Here is a 15,604-nt window from a genome sequence, read left to right on the forward strand (position 1 = left end):
CAGCTTGTTGTGACCCACACAATCAAAGACTTTCACGTAGTCAATGAAGCAGAAATAGATGTTTTCCTGGAATTCCTTTGTTTTCTCCATGATCCAACAAATGTTGGCAATTTGACCTCTGGTTCCCCTGCATCTTTGAAACCCAACTTGTACCTCTAGATGTTCTTGGTTCATGTATGCTGAAGCCTCGCTTCAAGGATTTTGAGCATAACCTTGCTAGCATGTGAAATGAGCACAATTATCTGGTCATTGGAGCATTCTTTGGCATTGCTCTTCCTTGGGATTGAAATGAAAACTGACATTTTCCAGTCCTGTGGCCACTGCTGAGTTTTCCAAATTTGCTGACATGCTGAGTGCAGCACTTTCACAGCATTGTCTTTTAGGATTTGAAATAGCTCAGCTGGAATTCCATCACCTCCACTAGCATTGTTTGTAGTAATGCTTCTTAAGGCCCACTTGACTTCACACTCCAGGATGGCTTCCTCTAGTTGAGTGACTACACAATCATGGTTATCAGGGTTATTAAGACCTTTTTTGTATAGTTCCTCTGTGTATTCTTGCCATCTCTTAATCTCTCCTGAGCCACCAGGGAAGCAATGAAGTTGCTCAGTTGTGTCCGACACTTTGTGACCCCATGGACTATAGCCCACCAGGCTCCCCTGTGTATTCTTGCCATCTATTAATCTCTTCTGACTTCCCTGGTGGCTCAGACGGTAAAGCGTCTGTCTACAATGCGTGAGACCTGGGTTCAATCCCTGGGTTGGGAAGATCCCCTGGAGAAGGAAATGGCAATCCACACTCCAGTTCTATTGCCTGGAACGTCCCATGGACAGAGGAGCCTGGTAGGCTACAGTCCATGGCGTCACAAATAGTCGGACACGACTGAGCGACTTCACTTCACTTCTTCAGTCTCTTCTACTTCTATTAGGACCTTACCATTTCTGTCCTGTATCTTCCCCGTCCTTGCATATAATGTTCCCTTGGTATCTCCAGTTTTCTTGAATAGATCTCATCCTTCCCATTCTGTTGTTTTCCTCTATTTCTATGCATTGTTCATGTACTTATTTCTACTTGGTGTTCTCTGGAACTCTGCATTCAGTTGGGTATATCTTTCCCATTCTCTCTTGCCTTTTGCTTTTCTTCTTTCCTCAGTTATTTGTAAAGCCTCCTCAACCAACCAGTTTGCCTTTTTACATTTCTTTTTCTTTGGGATGCCTTTTCAGTCACTGCCTCCTGTACAGTGTTATAAACCTCTGTCCATAGTTCTTCAGGCACTCTATCAGATGTAATCCCTTGAATCTATTTGTCACCTCCACTGCATAATCATAAGGGATTTGATTTAGGTCGTACCTGAATGGCCCAGTGGTTTTCCCTACTTTCTTCAGTTTAAGCCTCAATTTTGCATTCAGGAGCTCATGATCTGAGTCACAGTCAGCTCCAGGTTTTGTTTTTGCTTACTGTGTTTAGAGCGTCTCTGTCTTTGGCTGCAAAGAACATTATCAATCTGATCTTGATATTGACCATCTTGTCTAGTGCCAGGTACTATCCTAAACATTTAAAAAATAACTCATTTATAATTTAAAAATATAAACATATATAAATACATGTACATAATGTGAAAATGTTAAGTTGTTGTAATTCTCACAATAGTTTTTTAAGATAAATAGAATTATTATTATTTTAAAATAGAGGAAGTTAAGAAATAGAGAGATTTAAGTGATTTGCTCCAGGTGGCATGCGTAGGTAATGAGTGGCAAAGCCAGAATATAAGTAACAGGCAATCTGGCTCCGGAGCCCATCCTTAACCATGAGATGAGGCTGTTTTTCTGTCAGTGAGATAAAAGTTTCATAAAATTCTTTGTACCTTTATTATATGTACTATACTTAGATATTTTCTGTACTATTATTTTTACTTTAAAAAAAAATGAAATACTAAGAATCTTTCCTAGAGACTGCCCAAGGAAAGATCCAAGATTTCCATGTTGCTCCATTTACTCAGACTGTTTTCTAGTCTAGACATAGCCTTTGTGTAAGGCCTGTATTCATGCTTATCTCTGGTAGCTAGAGATAGAGAAATTGTAGTACAACTCATCAGATCATTTGAAGTTTTGTCAGCTATCATTAGCAAGTAGGACTTTTGAGACTTAGAAATAAGATATTTATAATAGTTATGCATTTAATTCTTTATTCCTTAGTTCTTTTATTTGCTTGATTCTGTTATAGAGAAGTATAGTCAGTTCAGTTCAGTTCAGTTGCTCAGTCATGTCCGACTCTTCCCCATGAATCGCAGCACTCCAGGCCTCCCTGTCCATCACCAGCTCCCGGAGTTCACTCAGACTCACGTCTATCGAGTCAGTGATGCCATCCAGCCATCTCATCCTCTATCGTCCCCTTCTCCTCCTGCCCCCAACCCCTCCCAGCATCAGAGTCTGTTCCAATGAGTCAGTTCTTCGCATGAGGTGGCCAAAGTACTGGAGTTTCAGCTTTAGCATCATTCCTTCCAAAGAAATCCCAGGGCTGATCTTCTTCAGAATGGACTGGTTGGATCTCCTTGCAGTCCAAGGGACTCTCAAGAGTCTTCTCCAACAGCACAGTTCAAAAGCATCAAATCTTCGGCACTCAGCCTTCTTCACAATCCAACTCTCACATCCATACATGACCACAGGAAAAACCATAGCTTTGATCTCCCCAGACCAGATATCAATCTCTTGTGCCCTTCATTGGCAGGCGGACTCCAAGCCACTGTACCACCAGGGAAGTCCCCAGGGTGCTCTTTTTTTGCTGTGTGTGTGTGTGATTATTTTACCTTAAATGATAGTTTTTTGGAGAAAATGACATTAAAGGGAATATTGTTCAGTGGATATAACACTTTTCAAAATATGTTCTAGCTGCTATAACCAGATTTTAAGATCTTCCTGATTTCCTCCTGTGATTCGCTCAGGCATCCTCCCAAATAAGATTTCCATCTTTGTCTTCTATCACACTCTGAATATTTAAGAAAGTGGTAGTGCCACTGTTTAGAAAGCTTCATTAAACCCTCAAACTTGATACTAAAGATATAGTACATTGACTGAAAAAGTATGCACAGCAGGTTTAAGTATTCTGATAGTTGGTTTAGGAAAATTATAAGGCAAATTTTTAATGTGGCATGATAGAATTTTTTTTAATAATATTTTAGAGTTTTTTCTGATTGCAGTTTTTGGCTTATTCATTGATTAAATAAATCATGTGAGGCAGAATGTGATATTAGTAGATATCATGTTTTAAACACAGTGGCCTATCTTCAGGAAATAATGTTATAATGAAAATATTCTTTTCTATTTTCAGTGACTTTCTGGCTGATCAAGCTGCATGTTATGTTCAGGCAATACAGTGGATTTTGCACTATTACTATCATGGAGTTCAGTCCTGGAGCTGGTGAGGGAATAAAAACAAAAATGAAGTTTTGTAGTTTATAATGGCTCATTCTACTATAAGCTCATTTGATAATCTCTTCTTTTTACTTTTATTTATAATATTAATAGTATTTTTTAAAAAATACATACAGCCAAGTTTAAGTGAAAAAGAATCTTTTTTAGTATTGTAATATTTTTAAAAGATCCTTTTATAACAAAGATACTTCCAGCTGTAGTAGATGGCCCATAATAAAAAGTTCTCTGTTAATCTAAGGATTTAAAACTTTCTATCATAATGAATGAAGTGTCACAAAGTCTTGACAATTACTGGGTCTGAGTGATGGTTAAGTGGGATTGTTTATTATATTCTTCTCTACATCTTTATGTGTTTGAAAATTTTTTCTGTTAGTAATGAAGAATGGATTATATGCATGTTAGACTGGGAAGGGTAATGAAGAAAGGAGAAAAGAATTTACTTCTCCTGGAATATAATAATTCTCTATTTATCTCATGTTTTTTATTCCAGCAAGTTCCATCTACATTTCCAAACCATCCACTGAAATAGAAAACAAGTAAAACAATGATACAGGGAAAAATAGACACTTTTAAGTGATGAGATAGCTTGTTTTGTTTTGTTTTCAGAGCATCTTCTAGGCTCTGTGTTAAAGCACCAACAGCAAAACATACCAGTGCACAATAATGTGGCATTAATTATTAATAGAATTTCACTTACTAATAGCCTTTAAAAAAATATCTACAATAACTAACAAGATTCTCAGGGCATCTATGAAGAGCACTGTAGTGACAAAAAAAATCCTCGATTTGCCATTTTTTAAGAAGGTGAGTGTAAGTTATACCTATTATATTACCAGGCACTGAGGCCAAGCACTTGTAAAGCATGTGCTCATATAGTCCTCAAAGCTGTTTAAAGTAAATATTGTTTTCTGCTTTTGACAGATGAGGCTCAGAGAGGTTAAATAGCCTTTCCAGTATCACACACCAATATCCAAGTACATGCCTATCTGATTTCCGAAGTCTTTACATTTTCTTTTTTTTTTTTCGAAGTCTTTACATTTTCTATTGTTCCACATGCCATTCTGCCTCCTAAATTTTCCCATTCTTTTGAAGTATGCCATAATTGTGGAATATAAAAATATTCTGTTGGCTTTTATTTTGGTATTTTTAGTCAGACATTAAGAACATTGAAATTTTTAAAATTTTTAAAAAATTATGTTTGAAATTTCTAAAAATATTTCTTCATGTTAGATATGGGAAGATTTTAAAAACAAATAGTGTGCATGATTGACAAATGGTTTAATCCTTATCACAAACACAATATATATATATGCACAGCTAATTCAAAAATGATGATTCTTAGAGCTGACTAGTAACAACCATATGAGCTCAGACTTCCCTATGTCTTCATGAGAGAAGCTCAGGCCCACATGAAGTAACTGAATGTCTTCTGACTGGCTTATTAGTTCATTCTGAGAATCTTCTTTGGAAGATTCACACTCAATACTTCTGAAACTGGAGTCATTGTATTATTTATATAAATAATAAATTATATTTTAAATGTGTTATTAATATATATACCCTTCAATTACATATATCTAAATTTTTGAAATATAAACCACTTTAAAAATTAAGGAAATAAAATACTTGTTGTCATCAAGTAATCTACATTTTCCAACATTGCTGATTTCTTATATTCATGTGGCATAATTGTGAGTGATTTTTTTTCTTTAGAATTACTGCTATGTGTGGACACGACTGAACATACACACGGAGGCACAGCTGTTAAAATAGAATATTGAAAAGTATATACTAACTATTGATCTGTTTCATAAAATTTGTCAATTGTTTAAAGTTCAGTTTTGTCTTACAGGTTTTATCCGTACCATTATGCACCTTTCCTGTCTGATATCCGCAACATCAGTACACTCAAAATCCATTTTGAACTGGGAAAACCTTTTAAGCCATTTGAACAGCTTCTTGCTGTACTTCCAGCAGCTAGCAAAAATTTACTTCCTGCATGCTACCAGGTGGGTTTTAGAATTAAATGTATTTGTGTTATTTTTAATATTTAGGAGTTCCTCCTCCAAACCTAGAAACATCATACCAAATTTCTTTAATAGCTAAATATATTTATTTTCAGTTTCAAATATAGTATTTCTTAAGCAAGTCCCTTGAAAAGTAATTCCTTGATTTAAAGTTAACTTGTTTTAAAAATGCAGACACATTTCATAAACCATTCAAAGCATAGCTTCTTTGTTTTCAGTATCTTTAAGCACATCTCCAGTTTGTCTCTGCACTGATGAAAGTAAATTGAGCTTGGCAAAATCTAAAGCCATCTGCTCTGTCCAGATATTAGATTTTGTTTCTGTTCTCTTTTACCCTCTACCTGATAGAATATGGATGATTCTAATAAGTTGTTTATCTCAACAAAATTGCTGCTTCCATATATATTTGGATTTTAAGAATTTCATTTATCAAATTATGGAGTAAAAAACTTCTCTCTGATTAACATACTTCATATGACAGGAGAAAGCTGTTTCAGGGGTGATTGGGTCACCAAAGTTACACTAAGCCTGCTAAACTGATTTTGAGGGCAAACTTCAGTTAAGTTCTTCTAGAGCATCAGTCTGTTCTTCTAATTCTGTGGCCTATGCCAGGAATATAGACACACATAAATATATACATATCACATACCTTCGCTGCTTGAACAGTATCCAGCTTCCTTCTAAATCTTTCTGAAACTTCACCTGTCCTTCATTCTGGCCCATGGCTTTCCTTCCTTTAGTTTCTTTGATGCTTTTTTTTCCTATCTTCAATACATTAAGAATTGATACTCAACCATTCTGGACTGATATATCCATGCAAGTTTCTATAGCCACATGTGTTTTGATTCTTCTGTACCCATGACATACTGATTATTTTATTTTGAATATTACCCTGAGAAATATGCTTTTATTTCTTTAAAATTTTTTATGTCAAGATCTTCTGTATTCATTTCCTAGAGGATATCTTTAGGTTTCTTTATCTACTTCTGTTATAAAATCTCTAATTAAAAACATGTCTTATTGGGCTTTCTATCTTTGCTATTGGTGGTAAAGAGATTCTTGTATTTTAGGATTTCTTTTTATTTTTAAATTATCTTAGATGACAGTTATATAACTTAATAAAATCAGTTGATTATGACATGAAATAAATTGTCTCAGGTTAAAAATGGAGTGTGTGAAATGAACTGAAATCTAAATGGAAAAACAGAATTTAGATGAGCCTTGTAGAGTGAAAAGACTATAGAAGATGATAAAATTCAGAGTAAGGATAGTTTGGCTATATAACTAGCTTAGTGGAATGAGAAAGTGATGAGTGGCAGTGAAATAAGAAGTCTCATATTTGAAAATCAAAATATAATAAGTATACTGTAACACATCTAAGATGTGAAAACTTACTTTTGCTTTGCTTAGAAATTTTCAATTGTAATAGGTAAACAAATATTATTAATATATTAAGAAAAAGCTACATTGATATTAGTTCTTACATTTCTATTACACTATTTTATGTTTTCACAGCATTTGATGACCAGTGACGATTCACCAATTATAGAATATTATCCACCTGATTTTAAAACTGACCTGAATGGGAAACAACAGGAATGGGAAGCTGTGGTACTAATACCTTTTATTGATGAGGTCAGTGCATGAAATGGTTATATATACACTTGTATTTTAATTAGAGATTACTTCACATAAATGAATGAGCAATGGATTTTAATCACCATTTGTGTTAATGAATTTTAACTACTCTCATCTTCGTTCTGTGCATCAAAACTTCTGTGTATGCTAATTATAAGGAAGCTGGCATTGCTTTACTAATGTTAGACCAAGTAGGCTTCAGAACAGAGAGTATTACCAAAGATCAAAGACTTAAATAACATTATAAACCTACTTAACCTCATTAATATTTGTAGGACAGTACACCCAGCAACTAAGGAATACACATTTTTAAGTGAAAGACTGTTCACCAAGATTATTTCGTAAGGCATAAAAATGTTTTAATAAATTAAAAAGGGTAAAATCGTAATGTGAATGTTCTCTGACCACATAGAATTAAGTTAAAAATCAGCAACAGATCTCCGAAAATTTATAAAAATTTTGAAATCAAATAACCCACTTCTAAATAATCCATATATTAAAGAAATTTAAAGGAATATTTGAAATGTTTTATCTGAATGATAATGAGAACACATATCATACATAATCTGTGTGATAAAATTAAAGCAGGCCTAAAAGGGAAACTTAAGGTTCTAGGTACTTATACTAAACAAGAAAATATTTTGAAGTAAATTAAACTTCCTACCGTAAGAAGCTAGAAAAACAAGAGCAGTTTAAATCTAAACTAAGCAGAATGAAGAAAACAAAAAGACAGGAGCAGAAATCCATGGAAAATGAACAAACAATAGAGAAAAATCAATGAAACCAAAAGTTGATCCTCTTGAAAGATTAATAAAATTGATAAATCCTAGGAAGACAGATCAGAAAAGGCTTTAAAAAACTAGAGCACCAGGGGAGAACACATAAATTTAGAATGAAAGAAGAGGTGTCCTATAAATCCTATAGTTATTTTAAAAATCGATAAGGCATATTGTAAGCAATTTTATGCCAACAAATTTAACAACTTAAATGAAATGAACACAGTTCCTTAAACGCGATTCAGCAAAACTGACAGAAAAAAAAATATAAAAATCTGAGTAATCCTATATCTTTTAAAGACATTTAGTTCATAATTTAAAATCGTCTCGGAGAAAAATTCTAGGCTCAGATGTCTTGACTTGTGAATTCTAGTAAGCATTCATGAAAGAAATAATACAAATTTTATACAAACTTTGAGAACATAGAAGAGGAATAATCACTTCCCAATATATTAGGCCAGCATAATAGCCAATGGTGCTATAAGAAAAGAAAATTACTTGATAATATCCCTCCTAAAGTAGATGCAAAACTTTTAACACAGTCAAGCCAGATGGGATCCAATAATATAGAAAGATAATACTCATAACCAAATGAGATTTACTTAGAAATATAGTGTTGGTTTTCAATGTGATTTACCACGTTTGAGTATTCAACACCCAATTTTAATAGAAATGCTCAACTACTAGAAATAAGAGGGAACTTCCTCAACCAAATAAGTGAAATCGCTCAGTCGTGTCCAACTCTTTGTGACCCCATGGACTGTAGCCTACCAGGCTGCTCCATCCATGAGATTTTCCAGGCAAGAGTACTGGAGTGGGTTGCCATTTCCTTTCCCAGGGAATCTTCACGACCCAGGGATCAAACCCTGGTCTCCCCCATTGTAGGCAAACGCTTTTACTGTCTGAGTCACCAGGGATGTCAAAACCAAATAAAGTGCATGTTTAAAAAACCCATGGAGAGAGGAACCTAATAGACTACAGTCCATAGGGTCACAAAGAGTCTGACACAACTGAAGTGATTTGGCACACACATATGCACTGCTAACAATATACTTAATAGTAAAATTTTTAATGTTTTCTTCGTAAAATCAAGCTTAAGACAACGATGTTTATTCTAATCAATTCTCTCTAATACTGTATTAGGAGTCCACTGTATTAAGTCAAGGGAAAGAAATAAAGGCATTAGAAAGGAAGAAGAAAAATTGTTTTTATATGCACATAACATTACTACAAAAATAGAAAATTCTAAGGAATCTTCAAAAAGATATGATTAACAATAAGTAAATTTAGCACGGTCACAAAATATAAAGTCTATACAAAATTCAATTGTTTTTATATATACTAGCATCAAAAAATTGGAAAATATAAATTTTTTAAATAAAAAGACTTTTACTTTCAGTAGCATTAAGAAATATAAAATACACATTTATAAATTTAACAGGATGCACACTGAAAACTACAAATAGTGTTGAGATATGGAGACCTAAATAAACGGAAGAATATACCATGTTCAAGGAATAGAAGATTTGATATTGTTAAGAAATAACCTCTTCCCATATTGATCTTTGGGCTCAACATAATCTCAGCAAAAATGTAGCAAATTTTTGTATAGAAATCAAAAATCCAGTTTTAAAGTTTGGATGAAATTGCAGAGTATCTAGAATAGCTAAAACAATCTATAGGAAGAACAGTACTGAAAGATTTTCATTATCTGATTTCATGACTTATCATGAGGCTAAAGTAATCAAGGCAGTATGTTTCCTACATCATAATAGGCATAGATCAGTGAAACAGAATAGAGGCCAACAGCCTAGATCGATACTTGTCCAGTTAATAAATTTTCAATTAAGACATCAGAGCTATTCAATAGGTAAAGAAAAAGCTTTTTAACAACTGGTACTGAAACAGCTGGCTATAAATGCGGGTAAAAACCTTTACATTATTGTCCAGAGCAAGTTATTTGTGATAACTCCAAACTGGAAAAAAATTCAGATATCTTTCAATGAGTGAATGGATTAAAAAAACCTGCAGTACATTCATATAATGGCATACTGCTGCTGCTGCTAAGTCACTTCAGTCGTGTCCGACTCTGTGAGGCATACTACTCAGCAACAAAAAGAACTACTTATATAAACAAAGGATGGGGAAAAGTTCATTTGACTGAAAAAGTCAATCTTTGGAGGTTTTATATGGTTCCATTTATGTAATATATTTGAAATGATAAAATTATTATAATATAAAACAGGTCTTTGGGGGATAGAATGTGACTATGAAGGGATAATGCGAAGGAGTTTCTTTACAATGATGTGACAGTCCTGTATTCCAGTTTTAGGGGTGGTTACATGAAGTTTTCAGACTCTTTTGTTGACCATGATGGCTACTCCATTTCTTCTAAGGGATTCCTGCCCACAGTAGTAGATATAATGGTCATTTGAGTTAAATTCACCAATTCCAGTCCATTTTAGTTCGCTGATTCCTAGAATGTCGACGTTCACTCTTGCCATCTCCTGTTTGACCACTTACAATTTGCTTTGATTCATGGACCTGACATTCCAGGTTCCTGTGCAATATTTCTCTTTACAGCATCGGACCTTGCTTCTATCACCAGTCATATCCACAACTGGATATTGTTCTTGCTTTGGCTCCATCCCTTCATTCTTTCTGGAGTTATTTCTCCACTGATCTCCAGTAGCATATTGGGCACCTACCGACCTGGGGAGTTCCTCTTTCAGTATCCTATCATTTTGCCTTTTCATGCTGTTCATGGGGTTCTCAAGGCAAGAATACTGAAGTGTTTTGCCATTCCCTTCTCCAGTGAACCACATTTTTTCAGAACTCTCCACTGTGAGCCGCCTGTCTTGGGTGGCCCCACATGGCATGGCTTCCTTTCATTGAGCTAGACAAGGCTGTGGTCCGTGTGATTACATTGACTAGTTTTTTGTGATTATGGTTGGTGTGTCTGCCCTCTGATGCCTCTTGCAACATCTACTGTCTTATTTGGGTTTCTCTTACCTTGGACGTGGGGTATCTCTTCATGGCTACTCCAGCAAAGCACAGCCGCTGTTCCTTACCTTGGACGAAGGGAATCTCCTCAAAGCCACCCCTCCTGACCTTGAACATGGAGTAGCTCCTGTGCCCGCACAGTAGGCTCTCCTGTGCCCACACAGCCATCACTACTTGGGCGTGGGGTAGCTCCTCCTGGCCACCACCCCTGACCTCAGGAGTGGAGTAGCTCCTATCGGTTGCTGCCCCTGACATCGGACGTGGGGTAGCTCCTGCCAGCCACAGCCCCTGACCTCAGGCGTGGGGTAGCTCCTCTTGGCCGCTCCTGTGCCATTGCACCCTGGCATTCTTGGCCGCCGCCCCTGACCTCGGACATGTAGTAGCTCCTTTTGGCTGCCACCCCTGACCTCGAATGCAATCTCAAAAATGACAGAATGATTTCTGTTCGTTTCCAAGGCAAACCATTCAGTATCAGAGTAATTCAAGTCTATGCCCCAACCACTAATGCTGAAGAAGCTTAAGTGGAATGGTTCAATGAAGACCTACAAGACCTTTTAGAACTAACACCCAAAAAAGATGTCCTTTTCATTATAGGGGACTGGAATGCAAAAGGAGGAAGTCAAGAAACACCTGAGGTAACAGACAAATTTGGCATTGGAATGCTGAATGAAGCAGGGCAAAGGCTAATAGAGTTTTGCCAAGAAAATGTGCTGGTCATAGCAAACACCCTTTTTCAACAACACAAGAGACAACTCAACACATGGACATCACCAAATGGTCAACACCGATATCAGATTGATTATATTCTTTGCAGCCAAAGATGAGAAGCTCTGTATAGTCAGCAAAAACAAGACCGGGAGCTGACTGTGGCTAAGGTCATGAACTCCTTATTGCCAAATTCAGACTTACATTGAAGAAAGTAGGGAAAACCACTAGACCATTCAGGTATGACCTAAATCAAAGTCCTTATGATTATACAGTGGAAGTGAGAAATAGATTGAAGGGACTAGATCTGATAGAGTGACTGATGAACAATGGACTGAGATTCATGACATTGTACAGGAGACAGGGATCAAGACCATCCCCATGGAAAAGAAATGCAGAAAAGCAATTTGGCATTCTGGGGAGGCCTTACAAATAGCTGTGAAAAGAAAAGTGAAAAGCAAAGGAGAAAAGGAAAGATATAAGCATCTGAAATGCAGAATTCCAAAGAATAGCAAGGAGAGATAAGAAAGCCTTCCTCAGTGATCAATGCAAAGAAATAGAGGAAAACAACAGAAAGAAAAAGACTAGAGATCTCTTCAAGAAAAGTAGAGATACCAAGGGAACATTTCATGCAAAGATGGGCTCGATAAAGGACACAAATGGTATGGACCTAACAGAAGAAGAAGATATTAAAAAGAGGTGGCAAGAATACACAGAAGAACTATACAAAAAAGATCTTCAGGACCAAGATAATCACGATGGTGTGATCACTCACCTCGAGCCAGACATCCTGGAATGTGAAGACAAGTGGGCCTTAGAAAGCGTCACTATGAACAAAGCTAGTGGAGTTGATGGAATTCCAGTTTAGCTAGTTCAAATCCTGGAACGTGAGGCTGTGAAAGTGTTGCACTCAATATGCCAGCAAATTTGGAAAACTGGGCAGTGGCCATAGGACTGGAAAAGGTCAGCTTTCATTCCAATCCCAAAGAAAGGCAATGCCAAAGAATGCTCAAACTACCACACAATTGCACTCATTTCACACGCTAGGAAAGTTATGCTTAAAATTCTCCAAGCCAGGCTTCAGCAATACATGAACTGTGAACTTCTAGATGTTCAAGCTGGTTTTAGTAAAGGCAGAGGAACCAGAGATCAAATTGCCAACATCCCCTGGATCGTGGAAAAAGCAACATCTATTTCTGCTTTATTGACTATGCCAAAGCCTTTGACTGTGTGGATCACAATAAACTGTGGAAAATTCTGAAAGAGATGGGAATACCAGACCACCTGACCTGCCTCTTGAGAAATGTGTATGTAGGCCAGGAAGCAACAGTTAGAATTGGACATGGAACAACAGACTGGTTCCAAATAGGAAAAGGAGTACGTCAAGGCTGTATATTGTCACCCTGCTTATTTAACTTCTATGCAGAGTACATCATGAGAAACGCTGGGCTGCAAGAAGCACAAGCTGGAATCAAGATTGCCGGGAGAAATATCAATAACCTCAGATACGCAGATGACACCACCCTTATGGCAGAAAGTGAAGAGGAACTAAAAAGCCTCTTGATGAAAGTGAAAGAGGAGAGTGAAAAAGTTGGGTTAAAGCTCAACATTCAGAAAACAAAGATCATGGCATCTACTCCCATCATTTCATGGGAAATAGATGGGGAAACAGTGGAAACAGTGTCAGACTTTATTTTTCTGGGCTTCAGAATAACTGCAGATGGTGATTGCAGCCATGAAATTAAAAGATGCTTACTCCTTGGAAGGAAAGTTATGACCAACCTAGATAGCATATTGAAAAGCAGAGACATTACTTTGCCAACAAAGGTCCATCTAGTCAAGGCTATGGTTTTTCCAGTGGTCATGTATGGATGTGAAAGTTGGACTGTGAAGAAAGCTGAGTGCCAAAGAATTGATGCTTTTGAACTGTGGTGTTGGAGAAGACTCCTGAGAGTCCCTTGGACTGCAAGGAGATCCAACCAGTCCATTCTAAAGGAGATCAGTCCTGGGTGTTCATTGGAAGGAATGATGCTAAAGGTGAAACTCCAATACTTTGGCCACCTCATGCGAAGAGTTCAGTTCAGTTCAGTTCAGTCGCTCAGTCGTGTCTGACTCTTTGTGACCCCATGACTTGCAGCACGCCAGGCCTCCCTGTCCATCACCAACTCCCGGCGTTTACTCAGACTCATGGCAATCAAGTCAGTAATGCCATCCAGCCATCTCATCCTCTGTCGTCTCCTTCTCCTCCTGCCCCCAATCCCTCCCAGCATCAGAGTCTTTTCCAATGAGTCAACTCTTCGTATGAGGTGGCCAAAGTACTGGAGTTTCAGCTTTAGCATCATTCTTTCCAAAGAAATCCCAGGACTGATCTCCTTCAGAATGGACTGGTTGGATCTCCTTGCAGTCCAAGCAACTCTCAAGAGTCTTCTCCAAAACCACAGTTCAAACGCATCAATTCTTTGGGCTCAGCCTTCTTCACAGTCCAACTCTCACATCCATACATGACCACAGGAAAAACCATAGCCTTGACTAGACGGACCTTAGTCAGCAAAGTAATGTCTCTGCTTTTCAATATGCTATCTAGGTTGGTCATAACTTTCCTTCCAAGGAGTAAGCGTCTTTTAATTTCATGGCTGCAGTCACCATCTGCAGTGATTTGGGAGCCCCCCAAAATCAAGTCTGACACTGTTTCCACTGTTTCCCCATCTATTTGCCATGAAGTGATGGGACCAGATGCCATGATCTTTGTTTTCTGAATGTTGAGCTTTAAGCCAACTTTTTCACTCTCCTCTTTCACTTTCATCAAGAGGCTTTTTAGTTCCTCTTCACTTTCTGCCATAAGGGTGGTGTCACCTGCATATCTGAGGTTATTAATATTTCTTCCGGCAATCTTGATTCCAGCTTCTGTTGTGAAGATTTGACTCATTGGAAAAGATCCTGATGCTGGGAGGGATGGGGGCAGGAGGAGAAGGGGTCGACAGAGGATGAGATGGCTGGATGGCATCACCGACTCGATGGACATGAGTTTGAGTGAACTCCGGGAGTTGGTGATGGACACGGAGGCCTGGCGGGCTGCGATTCATGGGGTTGCAAAGAGTCGGACACGACTGAGCGACTGAACTGAACTGACATGAGGTTTACCTGGTAGCTCAGATGGTAAAGAATCTGCCTGCATTGCAGGAAACCTGGGTTCGATCCCTGAGTTGAAAAGATTCCCTGGAGGAGGGCATGGCAACCCACTCCATTATTCTTGCCTGAAGAATACCCTGTGGACAAGGAGCCTAGCAGCCTACAGTCCATAGGGGTCGCAAAGAGTCAGACACTACTCAGCGACTGAGCACACACACATGAGTCTGCATGTATGATAAGAATTCCATACTGCTGTATATACACAGTACTTACATATAAAACTAGTGAAATCTGAAGCTTCCCTGGTGACTCAGACAGTAAAGAATCCACCTGCAAATCAGGTGTCCTGGGTTCGAACCCTAGGTTGGGAAGATCCCCTGGTGAAGGGCATGGCGACCCACTCAAATATTCTTGACTGGAGAATCCCCAGGGACAGAAGAATTTGGCAGGCTATAGTCCGTAGGGTCCGTAAGAGTCAGACACAACTGAACAACTAAGCACATTGAAATCTGAATAAGTCTGTAGTCATGGTGTACCAGTGTCAGTTTCCTAGTTTTGATTATTACTGTGGCTCTATGTAAGATGTTATCATTGGGTGAAAAGTACATGAGAACACACCATACTTATTTTGCAGAGTCTTACAACTCTTTATGTTTTTGCTATTGTACACAATGCTATGATAAAAGTACTTATGTATTTATGTATTCTTTTTGTTTATTAATACATTCTCTTATATTGGTAATTTTATTTTTATAAAGTAGAATCCCCAAAGCAGAAATGCTTGGTTAATGGGAGTGTATGGTGTTCGTTTTAACTGATTTTACCAGATTCTTTTTCAAAAAGACTGGTCTAATTCATAGCATCAATACTTGAGAGTACCTACTTCTCTGCTTTT

At 37.5% G+C, this 15,604-nt stretch overlaps 1 protein-coding gene across 1 annotated transcript in view; it reads left to right on the plus strand.

The window, feature by feature from the left end:
• Positions 1 to 15,604, plus strand: part of XRN1 (5'-3' exoribonuclease 1) — a 112,451-nt gene that overhangs the window by 31,764 nt on the left and 65,083 nt on the right. Inside the window, exons 13-15 of the mRNA XM_052650292.1 lie at positions 3,328 to 3,417; positions 5,284 to 5,440; positions 6,974 to 7,093. Coding sequence (XP_052506252.1) covers positions 3,328 to 3,417; positions 5,284 to 5,440; positions 6,974 to 7,093 — 367 coding nt within the window. The remainder of the gene's footprint in view (positions 1 to 3,327; positions 3,418 to 5,283; positions 5,441 to 6,973; positions 7,094 to 15,604) is intronic.

The sequence above is a fragment of the Budorcas taxicolor genome, chromosome 1 (genome assembly GCF_023091745.1).
Source record: "Budorcas taxicolor isolate Tak-1 chromosome 1, Takin1.1, whole genome shotgun sequence".
Lineage (NCBI taxonomy): Eukaryota > Metazoa > Chordata > Mammalia > Artiodactyla > Bovidae > Budorcas > Budorcas taxicolor.